This window comes from Podarcis tiliguerta, assembly GCF_965153285.1.
Source record: "Podarcis tiliguerta genome assembly, chromosome: 1".
Lineage (NCBI taxonomy): Eukaryota > Metazoa > Chordata > Lepidosauria > Squamata > Lacertidae > Podarcis > Podarcis tiliguerta.
In genome coordinates, this window is record NC_139534.1 from 103,071,116 (window position 1) to 103,091,065 (window position 19,950).

At 42.6% G+C, this 19,950-nt stretch overlaps 1 protein-coding gene across 4 annotated transcripts in view; it reads left to right on the forward strand.

Annotated features, from left to right (window-relative positions):
• Positions 1-12,610, forward strand: part of MIPOL1 (mirror-image polydactyly 1) — a 191,607-nt gene extending 178,997 nt beyond the window's left edge. For all 4 annotated transcript variants that reach the window (XM_083453028.1, XM_083453029.1, XM_083453030.1 and 1 more), the window contains one exon: positions 11,537-12,610. In XM_083453028.1, coding sequence (XP_083309154.1) covers positions 11,537-11,603 — 67 coding nt within the window. In that variant the 3' untranslated portion in view covers positions 11,604-12,610. The remainder of the gene's footprint in view (positions 1-11,536) is intronic.
• Positions 12,611-19,950: the final 7,340 nt, after the last annotated feature.

Here is a 19,950-nt window from a genome sequence, read left to right on the forward strand (position 1 = left end):
TCTATTTACTACTGATAAAGATTTGTGGTATATATATAACATGCATTGGAAACACTAATTAAAAGAAAGAAAGAAAGAAAGAAATAGAATGTAATGAATTACAGTGCTCTCTGGGTAAGAAAAGAAAAATTGGGAAGGCAGCATTAGTTCTGTCTTATGATCACCACTACCCTAAAAGAATATGAATGCACACAACGTAGAACAGCAACTAACAACTAGGAAAGTCTTTCTTTATAGATCCAACAGTGAAGTTACAAATTAAAGGCACCTTTGGCTCATCTAGGGCCTTTACTATGGTCATAGAGATGGTATCAGGCGAAGTGGATACTGTTCTGTACTCTTAAAACAGATAAAGATAATTTATTAATATAAAAGCAAATGTAACATATAGGACGTTCCATTACTGAGATGTTTAACAAAGCTTCAAGCCAATGTGAGGCACACATCCTCTCTGGCCAGGCTAGGCGAGGGAGGTCACTGTGGAAGTATTTGTTGACTCCTGTGACAACCACGAAGGTTGGTGCAGATACAAAACTCTACTGGGCCAGTGCTCTCTGTTTAATTAAGAAGGAGTGGATATGTGAACTATTTCTTGAGAAGCCAGTTGTATTCAGTTGTATGCAGAAGGAAAACTACATAGCCTTTTTTCTAATGTAAATAGGTTTTTGTAAGAATGTTATGAGAACCTGGTGGACATGTTACGAGGGCCCAATTCTTTCTGCTTATGAAGAGCTTGGTACCAGAGCTACTCCTCACTGGCTCCAGTTTCTGTTTCCATCTCTGAGAAAATGAAATATTGATGTCTGCTGAGAAAGACTTGAAAATGTGTGGACAGGTTGGATGGTGGGGATGAGGACAATGGTGAAGTGATGGAGCTTAAGTAAGTTATGCATGTCTATTGATTAATAAAAGGAGAATAACTTGTGCAAAATATAAACCTTTGACCGCATGTGCTCAATCTACATGTCATTTTGGAGTCATAGAACTGGCTTTTCTTAATATGGAATCACCAATGTAAGAAACAGATGAAAGAAGACTGTGGTAATCTGAAGGCTCTATAGAGCCCTCTGCATGCATAACTTAATCACATGCAGGGACAATCACACACTGTGTGAACAGTAGCTTCTCTTACAGTAGAGCATGAGTGTTCATAGAGGTGGGATCTTTAACTTACTTGTTTGTCACTTATGCACAGCTAAAATCCCTTAGATAATGTTCACTACTGCATTTCACGAAAATGTAGGCATCACTGGAACATCTTCCCCCTGCCAAACAATAAACTGTATTCTATGAAAATCAAATGTTTTCCAAGTCAACATAATCCCAACACCCAATTTTTGACCCGAGTGTTCATTTACAGTTTGCTTATAACAGCTTCAGAGAGATGGAAGTTTGTACATTGATTTATCAATGGCAAAATATACCAAGCAGACTCAGTAAACTGGAAAGGCTAGGTTAAGGGCTGCTGCGGTATAACATCAGCTTGTTGTGGAATATTTCAGAGCAAACCCAGATGTTGGCATAGTGAAGTTAAATAATGTAAGCCACCAGCCCAGCACAAACTACCATTCAGCAAGACCAACGACACAAAACAAATTAGATCTCAGAGTTGTATGCTTTGTCCAAAACTAAGAAGGATGTTTACTTAGTGTTTTAAAATCCATAATAACTGCTCGATAACTGCAAACTATTAAATTACCTTTTTGAAAACAGTGTTTGCTAATTTGAATAACTGCTATAACTCACTTTTATATTATAAAAGAGGCAAGCATCCTGGCCAATTATTGTTTGCTAAAATTACTTCTTCCCAAATATAATAAATGGATAGTGTTTTGGTTTTTCAAAATGTTTTTTTCCCTTTCATGTTGTAAAAATCATTATCAGACAGTGCTAAAACTTGGCTGAACAAATAAAGCATAACTGCTAAAAATGTTTGAAAAAATATGCAAGGCCACCTTGAATAGCTAACCAAAATATATATCAAGTCTTTAAAATGCACCGTATTTCTGTTAATTATGGAGTTCTGCCAGATGCCTTACCTGAGTCATCGGGCAGAAGCACCTCTGATGGTTTCAGATGAAAATGTCCATATAAAAATATTACTATTTTTTTCACAATCTAGCCAACCGCTTAAATCCCTGCTGCATAAAAGTTGCTGAGCAGTCCTGTTTATATCCATTGATAAAGATGGTGCATATAACTTAAGCTTCAAATTGTATATTCCTTTTTTTTTCCCTCACCACATAAAGGTTTATCAGAGTTTTAAATCTTTCCCAGTTTTGAAGGGTTCCAGTCTAATTTTAAGAAAATTCAGTATTCTTTAGGAGAAAACATAATAAAGTACTGTCCATCTTGCCAAAATTTTGAGCTGATTTTTATCTTTGTAAATTGTCTTCACCAACAGACAATGGCACCTACATGTGGCTTGAAGCAAAGGGCTCACTGAGGTTGTCCTTCAGCCTCTGATAAGTCTTATTTCACACACACACACACAGACACAGATACACAATCATTGAAAAAGTAATAATGAGAATAATGCTTCTGGTGTCCATTACAGTTCTTTTGGACACTTCCAGATGTCACTCTGATTCGTGGTGTGAGATTGTTCTGTTCTCTTGTAAGGCAATGTGATTGCTTGCAGGGGGGGTAATTTTATGTCAGAAGGACGGTGAGAGAGAATAAAAATTAAAAGGACACAGTGCCAAAAGATTTGTTGCAAAGTTTGCCAAATACGCAATACAGAGTGATGGAGAAGGAACAGTTTGTGTTGGTTATACTGTCCAGAGGATGCTTAATGGAGGACACTTGGTATTTTAAACCAGGACTATAAACAATCAGAGAGGACACACAAGGGAGCGGCACGCGTTTAAGTCATCATAGAATGCTTGTTTAGAACACACAGAACTTGGAATATGATGCTCTGAAACTAACACCATTAATTTTAACAGGTCATGGGCTCAGCACCAGTGTTTCCGGAGACTCTCATCTTATTTAAACAGTGCTGTTGGATGCCAGCTTTCAATAGTCCTAGCCTGCATAGCCAATGGACAGGGATGATGGGAGTTGTAGTCCAGCTCCCATGCTTGTTACCCCTGCTTATAACCACGCCTCACTGGATATTGATTGGTGGAAAAGACATTTATGAAAAAGGACAACGGGTGATCCAGCGTTGGAGGGAGGGAGCACATTTTGTCCAAACAGTTTGCCCATGAAGCTGAGCTAACTGTGCTACAGACAGCATTTGTACTGAAGTATTTATTAGTTTGAAGGGAGGTGAAATCACTGCTTCCTGAAGAGTACTGGCAGCGCCCTGTCTTGGTCCCTTCAAAAAGTCATGAACTTCAGCAAGATTCACACTCCCCTAACTGCGTGGCAATTTCCACTAAAGAGCAGTCATCCCAGAGAAGAAGAGCACTCAGTGTTATACTCATATATAGCATAGAGGTTAGGGCCAAAACCTCATGTTGTCAATTTGGTGTCTAGACAGCAGCTAGGATATAAGGTACAGAAACCCAAATAGTAGTTCTTTTTGAACTTTTTGAGACCCGATTTCCAGAACGGTAGCTGTGTTAGGCAGCTGTACCAAAAACAACAAAGGCTGCATACACATTCCCTGTTTACTCTGCATCCTGCGCCCTCCCATCACTGGTGTGAGAAGCGATGTACACACAAAATAAGCCACAATCCTTTATTTATCCTGTTGCTTCCTAAGAAATACTATCTTTTGATGTGTTTCCCCCCACAAACCAGCTTTGATCCAGTGAAAGAAACAATGGCCTTGCTTCATTTTAAGCCAGTAGCATGTATACAACCAAAGCGTCTCATTAGGGTTGACATATTTCAAAAAGTGAAAATCCAGACACAAATGTCGTTGAGTTTGCTTTTTTTTAGCTATTCCACAAAATCTAGAATTCCGACATGGGTTGCCATACGTCCAGATTTTCAAGGACATTTCAGTGATTTCCTCCTGGACCCTGCTTCAGACTGCAGTATTCCAGCTATGTCTAGGAAATTCCGGACATATGGCAACCCTAGTCTCATAGCACTGTAAATGACTAATAATGCTGCCATATTAAATTTGCTCAGTTGTTTTTCATTTGAAGTATGCAGTGTTTTGTTATAGGCAAAGTCCTGTTTCCTGCTCCTATTCTGAATAGTACATTAAGGTATTTGGTTCATTTGTTGTTGACTTTATATCCCACCTTTCACACCCTAGTGAAACTCACAAAGGTAATGATGAAAATGTTTGTTTACTTTTGAAACTTACCTCTCTTCTTTGTCTTAAGACCTCAGGATGGAATCCAATAATAACACATAAAGTCGTCAACAAATATCAAAACACAACACAGTTCTGCACATTTAGAAGCAATAATTTGTCACTGTTGCTGCACAGGCAAATTATTTGAGGTTTGAAAGCCTTGAAGAAACAGGCAGGTGTCTAAAGGTCATCGCCACCACCATCTGTTTATTTGTATATCACTTTTCCACAAAATTGTGCCCATGGTGGATCACAACATACCAAATGAACAACATATTGCAATTATTAAAAAAAATCAGAATGGTTAGAAATAAGTGTGAGGTCAGTAAGTAAATACAAAAGTAAATAAATCCACACAACATTGTTTCAAGACAATACAAATAAGCTAACTTAATTTTAACAGCTTGAAACTAAACTGGAGAGAGAATAATGCCAAACACAAAGATAAAATGGAAGTTTAGAAAACTGGGGGGGGGGGCGTCACCACCCCAAAAAGGCATTCCACAGAAGAGCTCCACAGTTAACCTCCCTGCTTTATGGGGTAGTCACACCTCTCCCTTGGGACAGACCTCCTTCCCAGCTCTTCCTCACCTCACACCTGCAGGGGGAATAAAGATTGCCTCCTCAATCACTCCTCCTCATAGTTTTGATATTTTTTTCTCTCACCACCAAACATCTCTTCCAGCGCTGTCCTCAAGACACTTAGAAACCTAGTCCAGGCATCAGGTTGACGGCACTGATGCCAGCCAGGGCAGGGGGCGGAGGGTGATGAAATAACTGATGAAATTTTGAGGGGGTCCCTCCATTTTGCAAGTCAAGCCACCAGAACAGGGCCTCCCCAGCAGACTTCAAGTCATGGGCAGGAAGAGTCACAAGCCTTTGGGGGCTTTGTATTTCACAACCACATCCTTGAAGTGGGCTCTGTAACCAGTGAAGTACTCTGAGGATGGGTATAATATATCATAATAATGGAAGAATAACATAGACGAGTATCCACATACTCTTTGCATTTCTTCATATTTTGTTCTGCAGCTCCTGTCTCTATGATGCATGTCAAAAAAAAATCTCCAGAACTGCATATTATGTCCAGGAGTGATCAAATTTCCCCTGCATTTCGGTTGCAAGTTACAATTGTAATTGAAATATATTTGGTTTATATTCAGGAGAACATCTCTGATTACGAATATGTTACAAACAGAGCTTGTTCATAAATCCTAGATATATGGAAGCCTAGAAAGTCTCTCGCGGTTGCTGCGCCATCTCTTTCTCTCTCCTGTCTCTTACATACATTTGTGATCGGCGTGTGTGCCAATTTCTGCAGCCTCCTTGATCAAGGTGACTTCTTTCAGGCCCAGCACAACAAAGTGACTGGAAACCAGGCAGACCCAAGTCCTGCTCAGCAGTGTAGCTTTGGGCAGTCACCTTTCTTAGTGCTAAAAGGTAAAGGTACCCCTGACCATTAGGTCCAGTCGCAGATGACACTGGAATTGCGGCGCTCATCTTGGTCTGTAGGCCAAGGGAGCCAGCATTTGTCCACAGACGAGCTTCCGGGTCATGTGGCCAGCATGACTAAGCCGCTTCTGGCGAACCAGAGCAGCGCACAGAAATGCCATTTACCTTCCTGCCAGAGCAGTACCTATTTATCTACTTGCACTTTGATGTGCTTTCGAACTGCTAGGTGGGCAGGAGCTGGGACCAAACAACGGATCTAATACACAACTTAGCTAAATGCCTAAACAAAGTGGTTCCAAGTAAACGTATTTGGCATGATATTTCTTTATTGCACATTTTAACTATGGATTTGTGTGCTTTAGTGGGGTTGTTTTATTGTGTATTTTAATTATGAATATTTATATTTTAATGGTTGTGTAAATTGATGTTTATACTTTTATGAGCATTTTATGCTTAGAAGCCTATTTTGGAATTAAACGGTATGTAAATTAATAAACTATTAGAAATGAATAATGGTGATGCTGGCTGCTTAAATAGTATTGTTCACTTTTTATAACCTTTTATGAGCATGGTCTTCTTTGGCGATTGCTCGTCTTCCATAAACACGGTTTTAACAGTGAGTCCGTAAGTGACTGTGGAGGCCAATTCTGGATCCACATGTCCTTTCACAGTGGGGACATAGATTTCCGGGCAGGAGTTGATCACAGTGTGGATTTGCCAAGCGTGCCTTCCTCTTAGCACGTTTCTCCCTTTCGTCCTGAGTTCAAGTGCCTTCAAAACCCATGATACCTTTGGTAAAGACTGCTCTCCAATTATAGCACTGACAGGCCAGTGTTTCCTAGTTGTCGGTGTTTATACTACTTTTTTTAGCACAGTAAAGTCCCAGCTTCAGATCTTGCCTCTGCCATTAACTCACTTGGTGACCTTAAGTGATCCCAGCCCCAGCACAGTACCTTTGGGCAGCTGATAGGTACCAAGAACCTGATGGGGCCCACTGATGCCTGTGGCTTGTGATTCCAATGCCAGTTGGCTTGAAGCTACCATTTTAATTTCCTAAAGTGCCCCCAGCGCAGTGACACTCCAGTACATTGTGGGAATTTTTAATGGCAACTCCAAGCCACTCAGTGTTGATGGCAGCACTGGCATCCACCACTGTCATTACCCCACCATGTAGACCTGTCAGGGCCCACTCTCATCAAGGCTGGATTATCCCTGGTGCAAATGAAGCAATTGCGTCACGGCCAATACCTGCTATGCAGTCCAGAGTCTGAGATTCCATTTGAAAAATGGGCCTGCTGAAACAATGAGGATGATAACCTGTGCTCATTGGCCGGCCAGCAGATGTGACCTGTCTCCTGCTGTTGTGCAGTGCACTGGGCACTGTTTGCTGTGGAATTTGCTCTATATGGTGTGTGTGTGTGTGTGTGTGTGTGTAGGGAGGGAGGGAGGGAGAGAGAGAGAGAGAGAGCGCTTTTGGAAGAGCAGCCAAAATTTTATTTTGGCCAGTCCAGCCCAGTCTGGTTGTACTATCCCAAGTACTATTTTTGAATGAAAAGCACTTTCTTAGATAAATACTTTCCTCTTCAAGTGTAATTTGCTGCTTTTGAGATGTAGTTTCTGCTTTGGGTCCATTTCTTTCATACCCAGAAAAAGCTTGTTACCATTGATTAAACCTGCAATGTTTTTTTCCGGAGTAAAACAAAGAGCAAAGTGGTCTTGCATTCCTGATGCGTGGTGTGGTCTACCTCATTTTGATGATAGCCGTCATCATTCATCTGAAGAGCCATAGCCATGATTGCTAAGCCTCATTATTTTCAATGAGGCCTGACAGTTTCAGAGTTAACCAGAAGACAGCAACTTTCATCCTATGGGTATTTCTTTTCAAGCATGGGTGACTCCTCATTGACTTGTCAATTGTGGTGTTCCCTGATGGTGGTTGGTCGCATCTCCTTATATGTCTGTACTCTTTAGGCTCATAAGTAAGCCCTCCAGCCATTGTCTTTCCCATTCCCTTCCCATGCATGGTATTACTCTGCTGACAAATGTTGGTGGGCTTTCTTCTGTTGCTGAAGGGGAGAAAATGAAAACAAGACAAGAGCCACATTGAGGTGGAATGTGTTTTGCTGTGGCTGCCCCCCAAGAACTGAGAGACAACACCAGTAGCATTACCTGTGGATGGGAGTGCGCTGAGCTTGCTCCCCCTGAGGAATTCCACGACTTCCAAATATTTGCATCGTCTTCCATAACAAAATGTTTGCACACTAAGAAGGTACCACAGTATTTAGCCTGTATCTCTCAGGTTTCATGCAGACAGGCTAGACTGGTATATTCCCAGCTTTTACATCTTAAGCAACGTTGAGCCCACACAGACACCTGAATTGTTAGGTTTTCTTTTTCATTGTGCCAAGTGATAAGAAAATAATTACATATCACTTACGAAATGGTGTAGAAGGAACTTGTTTTAGCTGGGGCAAAGGCTCTCCATCCAATTTCAGGCAGTTCTGCCACCGTGCTGCGGCCCCATACAATGCCACCCTCACTGTTCAGAGGGAACCTGATCCTCTAAAACGGGGGGGGGGGTGTTGAGGGGGTATAAATTGGAAGAGGAGAACGGGAAAGAATGGTCACCTCCTGCTTGTGCAAACTTTGGGTCCGCCCTCCATTAAAGAGAATGGTAAAAACTTCCAAATCTGCTGCCTGATTCATCAGGGAGGACCAAAATACTCTTATCATGGATTAAGCTTATCTGAATGTTGCAGCCCTCGTTTAAAAATGATGATTTTTAAGTTTCAAAAAAGTAACTTCGCAACCCTGTACACACACTTGAGGTTAAGCCCCATTGGAATTAGAGCAGGCATAGGCAAACTCGGCCCTCCAGATGTTTTGGGACTACAACTCCCATCATCTCTAGCTAACAGGACCAGTGGCCAGGGATGATGGGAATTGTAGTCTCAAAAACAACATCAGAAGGGCCAAGTTTGCCTATGCCTGAATTAGAGGGATTAAACTTTTTAGACACATACAGAAGGGTTTTAGTTCAGTGGGAAAGCATTCTGGAGGTTCAGTGTTTGGAAGCTGCATGGAGAATTGCTCATCATCCTTTATCCTACTGGGACCGGTAGGCACCCGCTTATTCCAAGTAGCCATGAGCACATCTGCATGTATGCAGCCTTCTGTTGCTCTCCTGGTTCACTTGACCTGCATAAATTTCTTCAGTATCGCAGAGCATAGAAAAAGGAGTTAAACCTCTCTGTCACCCTTTCCTGTTTCTTGCTGAAAGCCTGATTGCCTACCACTCAGCCCGCCCCTTTCTCTCGTAGTGGGTGGATTCCTAATCTAGTTTCAGGGATGAAGTTTTCTGAATAGTGCAATAAAAAGCACAGTTGGAAGGAGCCTAGAGTCTCCTGGAAAATGTGAGAGTTTCGATACCTAGTGTGCACCTCTGTCAGTATCAGATACTTCTGCTTGGATCACTAAAACCAAAGCAGCTATCTTTGTAGAGCTTGCAGTTATCTGCTATAAAGTTCTCATTTTCTCTCTCTCTCTCTCTCTCTCTCTCTCTCTCTCTCTCGTTACCAGATTTTTTTCAAAGAATCCGGGGACACTTCCCCCCCCCCTTTTTTTCTTTTTGAAAAGAGGGAAAAAATATTTTTAAGACATTTTTTTAAAAAATAAAGAAAGAAGTAATATCTTCTCTTCTGTGGTCTCCTCTGTCACGTGGCCTTCCTCTGGGCCTGAGTCTGCTCTCCAGGAGCGCTAGCTGCCATAGAGTAGGTTCAGGTCGGTCCTGGGTTTCGCCGCATGTCCTTGCCCTCCTGGTGCTCTCCTACCTCTCCTCCACAGCTGCACGGCAAGGTCAGGGCTCCCCTCTTTTTTTCTCCTTCCTCTTTCTCTCTCTTCTCCTTCTCTTCTCCTCCTTCCCACTGTGTCAGCTCCGGGGTTTTTACTGGCCCTGGAGCGCCACTGGGCAGTTGGCCGGGTGGCCAGGCGCTCTTGCTCCGAGCTCGATATGGGTTGTGGGAGGGGGGGTCCAGCGGTTCCCCCAGTTGATGGACCGGGCATCCCTGGTTCCCCCTCGGCAGCAGCAGCGGCAGTCTCAGCAGCCCGGAGCCAGCCTGGTAGCGCAGTTGGCTCTGGCTGGCTTCAGGAGCTGCTCACTGCCGTGGTGCCCGCCATTTTGCCTCACCGGAACTCCCCATATGATGTGTCTTGTGCCAATGAAGCAATCACACAACATTCATTCCCTACTAATAAATCTACAACACTTAAAATAAAAATCCGAGGACATTAAATGAAATCTGAGGACGTTCCGGGGACGGATTTTGTTCGGGGACAGATTTGTAAATCCGGGGACTGTCCCCCGGGAAACAGAGACGTCTGGTAACCATATATATCTCTTTCTCTCATCCATGAGAACAAATTCATTTCCACTTAACATTCTTCACATATGATGGAACATGATTTCCTTCTTGTATAACTATGTTGATGTTTTTAGCTTTACTGAGGGCAATTTATTGAAATTCCCAATGGCAAAAAGTACTGTATATTTTAATATCCTAGTGTTGGATTTGCTCTCCTTCTCTCAATATATGTTTTTATGTCATGCGGGGGGCAGGGGCAGAGAACCTTCAAAAAAAGTTTGATACATTAACAAAGGAAATTGCTAAAATGTATTGTTATTAGAATGTTGGTGGATCCTGGAATTAGAATTGTCTGGCACCCAGCTTAAAACCCCAAGCCTTGATTAAATTCTGACACTTGCGGGATCCAGCAATTAAAGGGGTCTGACACCCACAAACTCAACAATATTATATAAAATTAGTTTTTAATTATTACTCTTTTTCTGTGTTCTTGGTGGTAGCTGTAAGGCACCTTGGGTGCCTGCCAGGGATAAAGACTGAATATAAATAAATATTCTTATAACAATAGTAATAATACCTAATCACAAATAAATGACACCAAAGGGACACACCTTCCAACCACACTGTTTTACATTAACTGATCTTTAAAATGTTAAAATCATGTTTAAAAATCCGGAAGGAGAAATGTATTTATTGTTTTAATGTTAGGCACCAGGTGAGCCTTTCTAGGGAGCCTGTTCCATAACTGGTTTTTAATAACATGTAAATGAGGAGGTGGATGAGCTGGGCTGCCAGAAAACTGGGTGGGTATTGTAGGGAATCATGGTAGAAGGAAGAAAGAACAGGAGGAAAAAGGAGGAGGCCTGATTCTCCAGAAAGGGCTTCCACCTTCCCTATCCAACCATCTCACTAGTTTCTCCAATTCTGCAAATGATATTATACCTTATGATGTATAGAGAAATTTAAATATGCACCACGCATTCAACTAAAGCTTGTTGGTGGCTGGGGGAGAAACAAGGGCAGTGATATTTTAAATGACAAAAGAGAATTGGGTGTTCCATGTAACGAGAGCAACAGGCACCAAAGCAGGGTTCCCCCCTGCCCCTGCCCCACAGGAACCAAATTTGCTGCTTGTGTGAAGGCATCTCTGCAAGAAGCTTCACACACAAGCAGTCGGCAGTACTGTGCAAACTTGAGAGATGCGGGGTTCTCAGATATTGTGTTTACTACGAAGTGGGAGATGAGTTAACACGCTCTTCTGACTGGGACGGGGCTGGGCTGTAGGTTAAAAGTTCCTCGCAAATTGTCTGCATTCTGCCTTGGGAGCCTGTCTCTGTTACAGTAATGCTTTGTTTCCTAGCATGACCACCCCTGGGACTTATTGGTCCAGAGCAAACACTGTCTCTTTCAGCCAGGACATTCCTAATATTAGTTTCCTTTTCTTCACTCTCCTCCCCCATTCCAGGTTGCAAAGGCTGGTGGACGTCCTAAGGAAGAAGATTGGCGCAGGGACCATTAGGACGGTGATCTGATAGAAAACTCCAGTCTGGAGAAGCATTCACATCTGGTCACCAGGCTGCTTCATTCAGCGCTGTGTAAACATTAAAGCCTTAACTTAGCAAACAGTTGTTAGAAGTGGGACACTCCAACGACATTCCAAGCCGAGATAAAATCAAATCATAAATGTTTAACCACTTGGCTGCTGAGTTCTGTGATTTGTCCAAAGGTATCCCAACGAAAATTTATTTACTTTCATAGCAGATCTATTTTGGTAGGGTTAGCAAGCCTTTGAGAAAGTTTGTGTGTTGTATACACACACACACACTATGGGCAATTGTTTCTTTACCAAGTGTAGCCTGCTTAGTCAGGTCTTAACTCTTTCTGCCTAATATAAGATGCAAAACCTTTCAGATTATTCTTGAACTCTAAATCCACTCGGTTGAATATAAATATTGAAATTATCCGATAATGCTAAAATTCAAGATGTATGTAAATGATAGGAGCTCGGAATAAAAATATGCATCTAATATCTTGAAAAATGTTGCATTTTCTCTTGAACAACACTGTTCGTTTTCTGCCAACACTGTATAGGTTAATGAAAATTGTCCCTGTGCAGACACACTGAAGGGAAGGCATACAGACCATTTTCAGGAAAAATTAAAACATATATCAAGTAGTAGTAGATATATCCGGATAAATTAGCAAATTCTTTATGTTCACATCTTAATTGTTCAGTATGTGATTTCTGTGGAGATTCCCAGTCTCATGTTGTACAGAAGCAGAGAAGATTCATTATGTCTCATTTAAAGCAGTCCTTGTTGTTATGAACCCTCTCAAATAAAAGCAAACAAACTGGCGATATGATTAACCTCCCGCAAGAAATGTACACCCGTGTCAGTTTCCTATCATTTAGAATTGCCCAGGCAATCTCTTTCTCCAGCTTTCCTTGATTATTGTTTTACAGATTCAGTGAAAAAGATTATAATGGAAAAAATGAAGGATTGAAGGAAATAAATACTATATGATGTATTTGCTGTGAGTCAATGATTCCTGTTCTGTTTCATTCTCGTTAACTTGGTTTATCCACCATTGCATCTCAGTCTCTGTACACTTGCACATGTGGTGCACACACTAAAACTGAGCTGCAGGGGTGAGTAACCCGTGTGTGTATCTGTACATCCATATTTCTCTGTCCATTTCATACATCCAAAGAAGTGGGCATTGCTCCTTGAAAATACAATACAGCATTTGTTCCTTAACATGTCTCAGGATTTTTGATCTTTTTAATACTACAAATGTACATGGCTATTCTTGGCATAGTACAGAGTAACATGGCTGCTCTTGAAGGGAAAATGGGGGAGGGGAAAATCTATTGAAGATTCCAAGATTATAAACCCTGCTGCAAAGTTCATCCTCCAGATTCTAACGTCCTCCTTACATGTGGGTTGCTTATGGTCTGCAAACTCCTTTCCTCTCAAAAAGACAATCATGAGCAGATATCAGAAGCTGCTTGGGCTAGAAACTAGGAACTTTTGGTTCTGTATGCTTCAGCTGCATATGATGAGCTGTCAGAACTGCAGCTTAGATCATCTAGTCAGGTTCTAGAATGGCCCCATCCAGGTTGCCCATTGGGCTGGCAGGAAGCGCTATATAAAGACTTCCTGTTTACCTGGGACCTTGTCTGGGCAACAATGGCTTCCTAGCTCAGGGGTGTTCCTGTGTGTCCTGTCTTGGTTGCTCAGTTCAGATTCTGGGCTCAACTCCTTGTTCTTCTTGGCTCACCTTTGACAGCTGCCTACAGCTCAGCATGACAGACTGGAATACGGTTTATGTCTCTTGATTTACGCAGGAAATGTGAGATGCTTTCTAATTTGCACACTGATCATGATCGTTCTTCCTCCTTCCCAGGGTTCAAAGTAAGAGCCTGTCCCCCCCACCCGTCCACCCCCACTGGCTAAGATAACAAATGTAATTACCATTGCGAGTCGTGTCACTATTCCTTCAATGCTACATGGAGATACTGTGTATTTTTTCAGCGGGATTGCACAGTGAGTTGTGAGCCATCCATGGTCCATGTCATGGTAAAATATGTAAATAGCATCACGTTGTCTCAGAATAAGAGCATTATTAAAGCTTTCCAGCACTGTAATTAGATTCATGGTAAGCCTCCCCTAAGCCCTCACTAATTAACTATACTGCAACAAGTCAACTTGAACAGGAAAGAAATGGGGACCTTGCATCACCCAGCAATGTTTCCCATTCGGCCCCAAATCATAACCTGACTGTGGTATTTTGTACAGTGGAATCCCCCTCCCTTGACCCAGCCATCCTCTGATATCTCCCCCCTTCTAAGAAGGGCAGTGCATCTTCCATGCCACGGCTGACTTCCTCACCCTAGACTCACAGGGCCCTAGAACCCTCTATTAAGTTGGTGTATCAGGTGTCGTGTCAGCGGGTTGCCCAATATATTCAGCACTGCCAGGGCAATCTTTATCACTGTTCTCCATCTTGTACGCCTCTTATCTTTTTCTATCATTCTCCCTTCCCCTCCCCTCCCCTCTTTCTGCTACCTTCTTCCCCCAGCCCCAGGTTAAGAACCCTGCCTTAATGGGTTCATCTCGCGAGATTGAAAGCGCGCGCACACCCACCCACCCACACATACATATATACATTTTATACACTTCAGGTGGGATTTGCCTAACAAGACGCAGCAGTGCAAGCCCTGCACATAGAATTCTGCTTATGCAAAAGAGCTTTGCTCCTCTGCCCCTGTATGCCCCCCCCCCGAAATAGACTTGGGAGGGTCAGGAGATCCCCCCTAGTGCAGGATGCAGGGGAAGAAGGGGAATTTGTTCCATCTGGCAAGCTGAAATTCTGGCACTGCTGGACCAATCAGAGCAGGGTGGTGTTGAATTCCTCCTATAGGCCCATGTGGCTTAGTGCAGTGATGTAGGTGCCGAAGTTTTTTTGTGCATGGTTCCCACCTTAGGCTGGAATGTGCAGGTGGAACCCAGCTCCCTTGTATGCATCTTCTTGCAGGACAAAGGCATATGAGATTCTGTTTTGCTCTGCATCCAAAGGATGGAAGGAATTATATTCTTTAGAATCAAAAATTTAGGTATTGGTAAAATTGCTTAACTGTGTGATATTACATACTGTATGCATTTTCCAATTTAGCTCTAGGTCTGTGTAAAATGTTTTGTTTTTTTTAAAGAGCATTTCATTAGTGAAGCCCTAATGAACCTCCCAAAAGTTCCTTACTTGTTTTAATTTGATTGGAAGTCAGTTGTAGTCTTCAACAGTCTAGACTTTTCATTCTTCAGTTTTGTTGGAGCTGCACGTGTTCCAGGAGGCTTTTAAACAAATAGTTGGAATGGTTGAATGATTTACATTGCCAGTGCCTAGCTAAATATGTAGCCTTTAGAAAAGATGTGGTTTATTTTGGCACGGTTTAAAAAACTCAAATATTTTAAACATTTGTTAAGTTCAAGCTTGCACATTTGAACTAGGAGTATACGTTCCAAAATTGGATCTCAGGTTACCTGTCTCTTACCCTTTTGTAGATTGTAATCCTTTTATTAAAATAGGCTTTGTAAAGGTTGCTTTTAAAAACAATTCAAGGTGAAGGATTGTCATTGCATGAATGCGAGTCAGAAATTAACTGTAAAAATCAAGAAACGGGGGGCTTCAAAACTTTGTATTGATAGTCCAGATTTCTCTTCACCCCCTTTTTTACAGAATAAATACAGTGAAAGAGTACATTCAGAACAAAGGCTTCTTTGCAGTCAATGTACCTGGTCCTATTCTTGCACCCTGCAGCATGGTTAAGACATGGCCAGGAAAGTCATCAGCCCAAGTAAGACACAAGAGATCTTCCCATCACGAGCTCCTTAGGGCAGGCACAGTCACACATCTGATGCCATGTGGCTCCAGTCACTACTCTGTGCAGTCCAAGAAATGTGGAAGCCAGTGCGGTGCCACACCTTTCCATGGAGGTAAGTTCCTGGCATGGTGCTAGTTCCTGGGGATGAGAAGCAAGATCTGTGGGCCATTTGCATACACAGTGATCTCAGTGCATGGCTGGGTTCTACCCGGTTTTATCTATTTTGCATGCATGTTTGAGTCCGGGAGAGGGAGATTGTCCCATCCTATCCCAGGGGTTCAGAACTCCATGGAGAGATCAAAATAAATCTCTTTCCCTCTTCAGGAAATTCCTAAATTTTACTCAGAGTTATAGCTCTTTCATCTCTTGGCTTTTGTTATTGGAGTTCTGGTACATTAGCAACACTTTTATTGCTACATGCAGATAGACTGATTGGTAAATTACGGCTAACCACAGTGGATTTCCTGACTCGGATCTGCTGAGTGGGGTTGTTTGTTTCTCTTTGTTTTGGAAGGACACCTATCAGAAAGTATGAATACGCTGCCTCCTTCCATTGCGAGATTCAACACACACACAAAATCCCCTCTGACCCTGCAGGAGGTCTGAGGACAGAGGGCATCCCTTCTCACACGTTTGCCAGAAAACAAGAACTGTTGACCAACATTCTTCCAAAGCAAAACAACTGAAAGGGAATTCCAAAAATTAAGATACATGATACAAAACTGTCTGGGAACTGCTGAAACATGTACGTCTGGAGGCCCAGAGCTTTGTTCTCCAGTATTTGACTTTCACAGATGTTGCTTTATTGTTTCGCAAGTTCTTTATGTAGCCTGGTGGGTGTGTTCTCCCTCGACTATTTATAAAAATCAGCCTCTGAAATATGAGGCCATGAACAAGCAGGATTTTGAGAACTTTCAATAGCTTGGAATCCCCTTCTTTTCCCTGCAAATAAAATTAGCAATTCTTAACGGGGGTCATTGAGGTTACTTGGCGAAGGCACTTTGGTCTGTATCGCTCAGCAAATAAGCAGCCTGCCTTGGTGTGCGTTACTTCACAAACACAAAAATAATTTCATAGCCAAGAGTGGAAAGGTTGCATCAACCCTGTGTTGTTTTTTCTAGTTCTCGTTTCATGAATGTGGTGAGCAAACAGCTGTGTGTTGTGAATCGATGCTGAATGGTGCAGTGCAGTGTAAAGAAACGTAAAGTGCAGTGGTCAACTGATTTCTCCCGCATGAGAATCCAACATGCACTACCATATTCACTCTACAGCTGCCAATTCAGTCTATTTTCAGCAAATTTGCAATGGGATGGTGCTTTCCCAAACTAATCCACCTTCAAGGAATTTCCACTTAGTTAAAAAAGAAGCAGCAAATTTAGTTAGCGCTCAATAGGGATTTATAAAATCTTGTGGTATGTGGAGAGAGTAAACAGAAAAATATGCCTTGCTCTCATTCTTCAAGAAACCAGGGTTATCCACCAGAATAGAAAGGTACCTGGTTAGGTCCAGACAGACCTAAGTCCTATACATACCTGCCTAGGAGTAAGTTTCATTGAAATCAATGGCATTTTGGAGCATTATCGTATTATTAGTAATAATGCTTAAATTTGTATACTGACCTTCACCTGAAGATCACAGGGCATTACACAATATAAAAGGAGAACACAAAATACATAGTAAACAAAAAACCCTAACTAATAGTGCCCCCTCCCAAACACATTTAAAAGGATTTAAAAGAATGTTAATCAGCCCAAGGCCTGGTTATAGAGAAAGGTTTTCACCTGGTGCCTAAATATATGTAGGTGCCAGGTGGGCCACTCTGGAGAAGCATTCCATGAGCAGGGAGCCACCACAGAAAAGCCCCATTCTCATGCTGCCACCCTCCAGATATCTTGTGGAGGACGCACATGAAGAAAGGCCTCAGATTATGATTGCAGGGTCCAGGTCGGTTCAGATGGGGGGGATAGTTCCAGAGGTACTGCGGTCCTGAGCTATTTAAGGCTTTGTAGGCCAAAACCAACACTCTGAATTGAGCCTGGAAACTAATTGGCAGCCAGTGCAGTTGGGCCAGGATCAGTGTAATAATATGCTCAAACCATCTTGTCCCAGTGAGCAACTTGGCCGCCAAATTCTGCAGCATCTAAAGTTCCCAAACTGTCACCAGAGGCAGCCCCATGTATGACACATTGTGTGGAAGACAGAAACTCCCATTATTTGAGGGGGGAAATACATTGCCATCTAGCTTCAGTGGGTTCTGCTTCCCAGAGACCCCTGAGAGATGGATGGATCTGCCTACAGCATCCACCTTCAAACAGCCAGATAGTTTTTTTGCATACAGCTTACAATAAATTCTACCCAGTTGACTGTCTCTTAGCAGCCATCCCTGTCAGCGTCCATGATTCTCCCTCATGTAGCACCTGAAATATCTAAAGGAAAATGACCCACATCATAAGCTTCATAATTTAGCCTCTATTCCATTAAATTCAATTATTTCTTTGACAGCTCTTGTCTTCATGAACAAGCACTAGCTGGCTGCTGCTAGTCGGCTCCACCCCATCCAATGGCAGGCAATTGTAATGGCCTGCCTCATTTTCAATAATCACGTTATGTCTTAAATGTTCCAGTCATTAACTGTCTGTCAAAGAACGGTTCTCATCGGGGGAGACTATTGCTCATTTAAGACTTCACCTGTAGAAGCCTCATTTCCTTTTAAATGCCATAAGGTATGTTATCAAGCTTGTCTCCCATTCTCCCTCCCCGCTCCCACAAGAGTCAAATCTCTTCACAGCCATTTCAGTTTTTGTACAGATATTATCTAAATCCTCCCTAACATTACTGGCAGCGAAGGAGCTGCTTGTGTAGTGTTCGCTGGGTACTCCTGTTATTCAGCTCTGCTATTTCCTTTTCTTAAAACGAAAGTTTGGTACGGTTGGTTTCTAGCTTTAGAAAAAGGCCGCTTGTTTTCATAAGTGTTTGAGCGAAATTGCACATTGAGAAATTTGACGCGGTTGGTCCTTCCCCCAACAGCCTGACTATGAAAATCTCACATGTCAGCATGGAGAACTCGAACCTACCCTTTTCCCTGATGTGCTGGTTTTCTAGATGCAGGAGCGTATGCGTGTAGAGCGTTAAAACGTGATTCGCAGAAAAGGGCAATGGAAACAATCAAGGGGATGAAGCAACTCCCCTATGCGGGAAGGTTGCAGCATTTGGGGCTTTTTAATTATAAGGTGACATGGTAAGGTAAAGGTAAAGGGACCCCTGACCATTAGGTCCAGTCGTGACCGACTCTGGGGTTGCGGCGCTCATCTTGCTCTATAGGCCGAGGAGCCGGCGTTTGTCCACAGACAGCTTCCGAGTCATGTGGCCAACATGATTAAGCCGCTTCTGGCAAACCAGAGCAGCGCACGGAAACGCCATTTACCTTCCCGCTGGAGCGGTACCTATTTATCTACTTGCACTTTGATGTGCTTTCGAACTGCTAGGTGGGCAGGAGCTGGGACCGAGCAACGGGAGCTCACCCTGTCGCGGGGATTCGAACCACCGACCTTCTGATCGGCAAGCCCTAGGCTCTGTGGTTTAACCCACAGTGCCACCCACGTCCTCTGACATGGTAGAGGTGTATAAAATCATCCATGGTATTGAGAAAGCGGATAGAGAAAAGGTTTTCTCCCTCTCTCGTAACTCTAGAACTCCATGACGTCCCATGAAGCTAAATATTGGAAGATTTAGGGCAGACAAAGAAAAGTGCTTCTTCACACAGTGCATAGTGAAACTGTGGATCTCACTGCCACAGGAGGCCATGATGGCAACAAACTTGGATGGCTTTGAAAGAGGATTTGACAAATGAATGGAGGGTATGTGCTATATTCTGCCTCCACAATTGGAGGCAGTATACTTCTGAAGAGCTGCTGCTGGAATGGGAGAGTGAGGTTGTGCTCAGGTCCTGCTTACTGGCTTCCCATAGACAACTGTTTGGCCCCAGTGAGAACTAGATCTGCCATGACTATCCTGCCCACATGGAGGCACCGCATCCTCCCAATGGTGTTTCCATAGAAGTCCATACAAGCCTCAGGGTTTCTTTGAGGTTCTCAGCAATGGTGAGGCGGTTGCTCCATATGTGAGCTGGCCATCGTTAGAGTACCCCAAAAATGACATGATCAGCTTTTCTTTAACATTGCATAAAGAAATTGTTCTTCCAAAATAAGCATCCTGATGGGTACTAACACCACATTGTTGCTGTTTATGTTTTATTTATCTTTATATAACCTAAGACTGAGCTGGGTGATCTTTAAACATTCATAATACAATTCTCCCTCCCTTGCACCTGTAAAACCTTCATGTGTTTCATATTGCACACTAGACAAGTGAGTATGAATTGGAAATGATGATGATAAATAATAATAAATAATAATAATACCTAAATAAATAAATAATACCCCGTCCATCTGGCTGGGTTTCCCCAGCCACTCTAGGCAGCTCCCAACAAAATATTA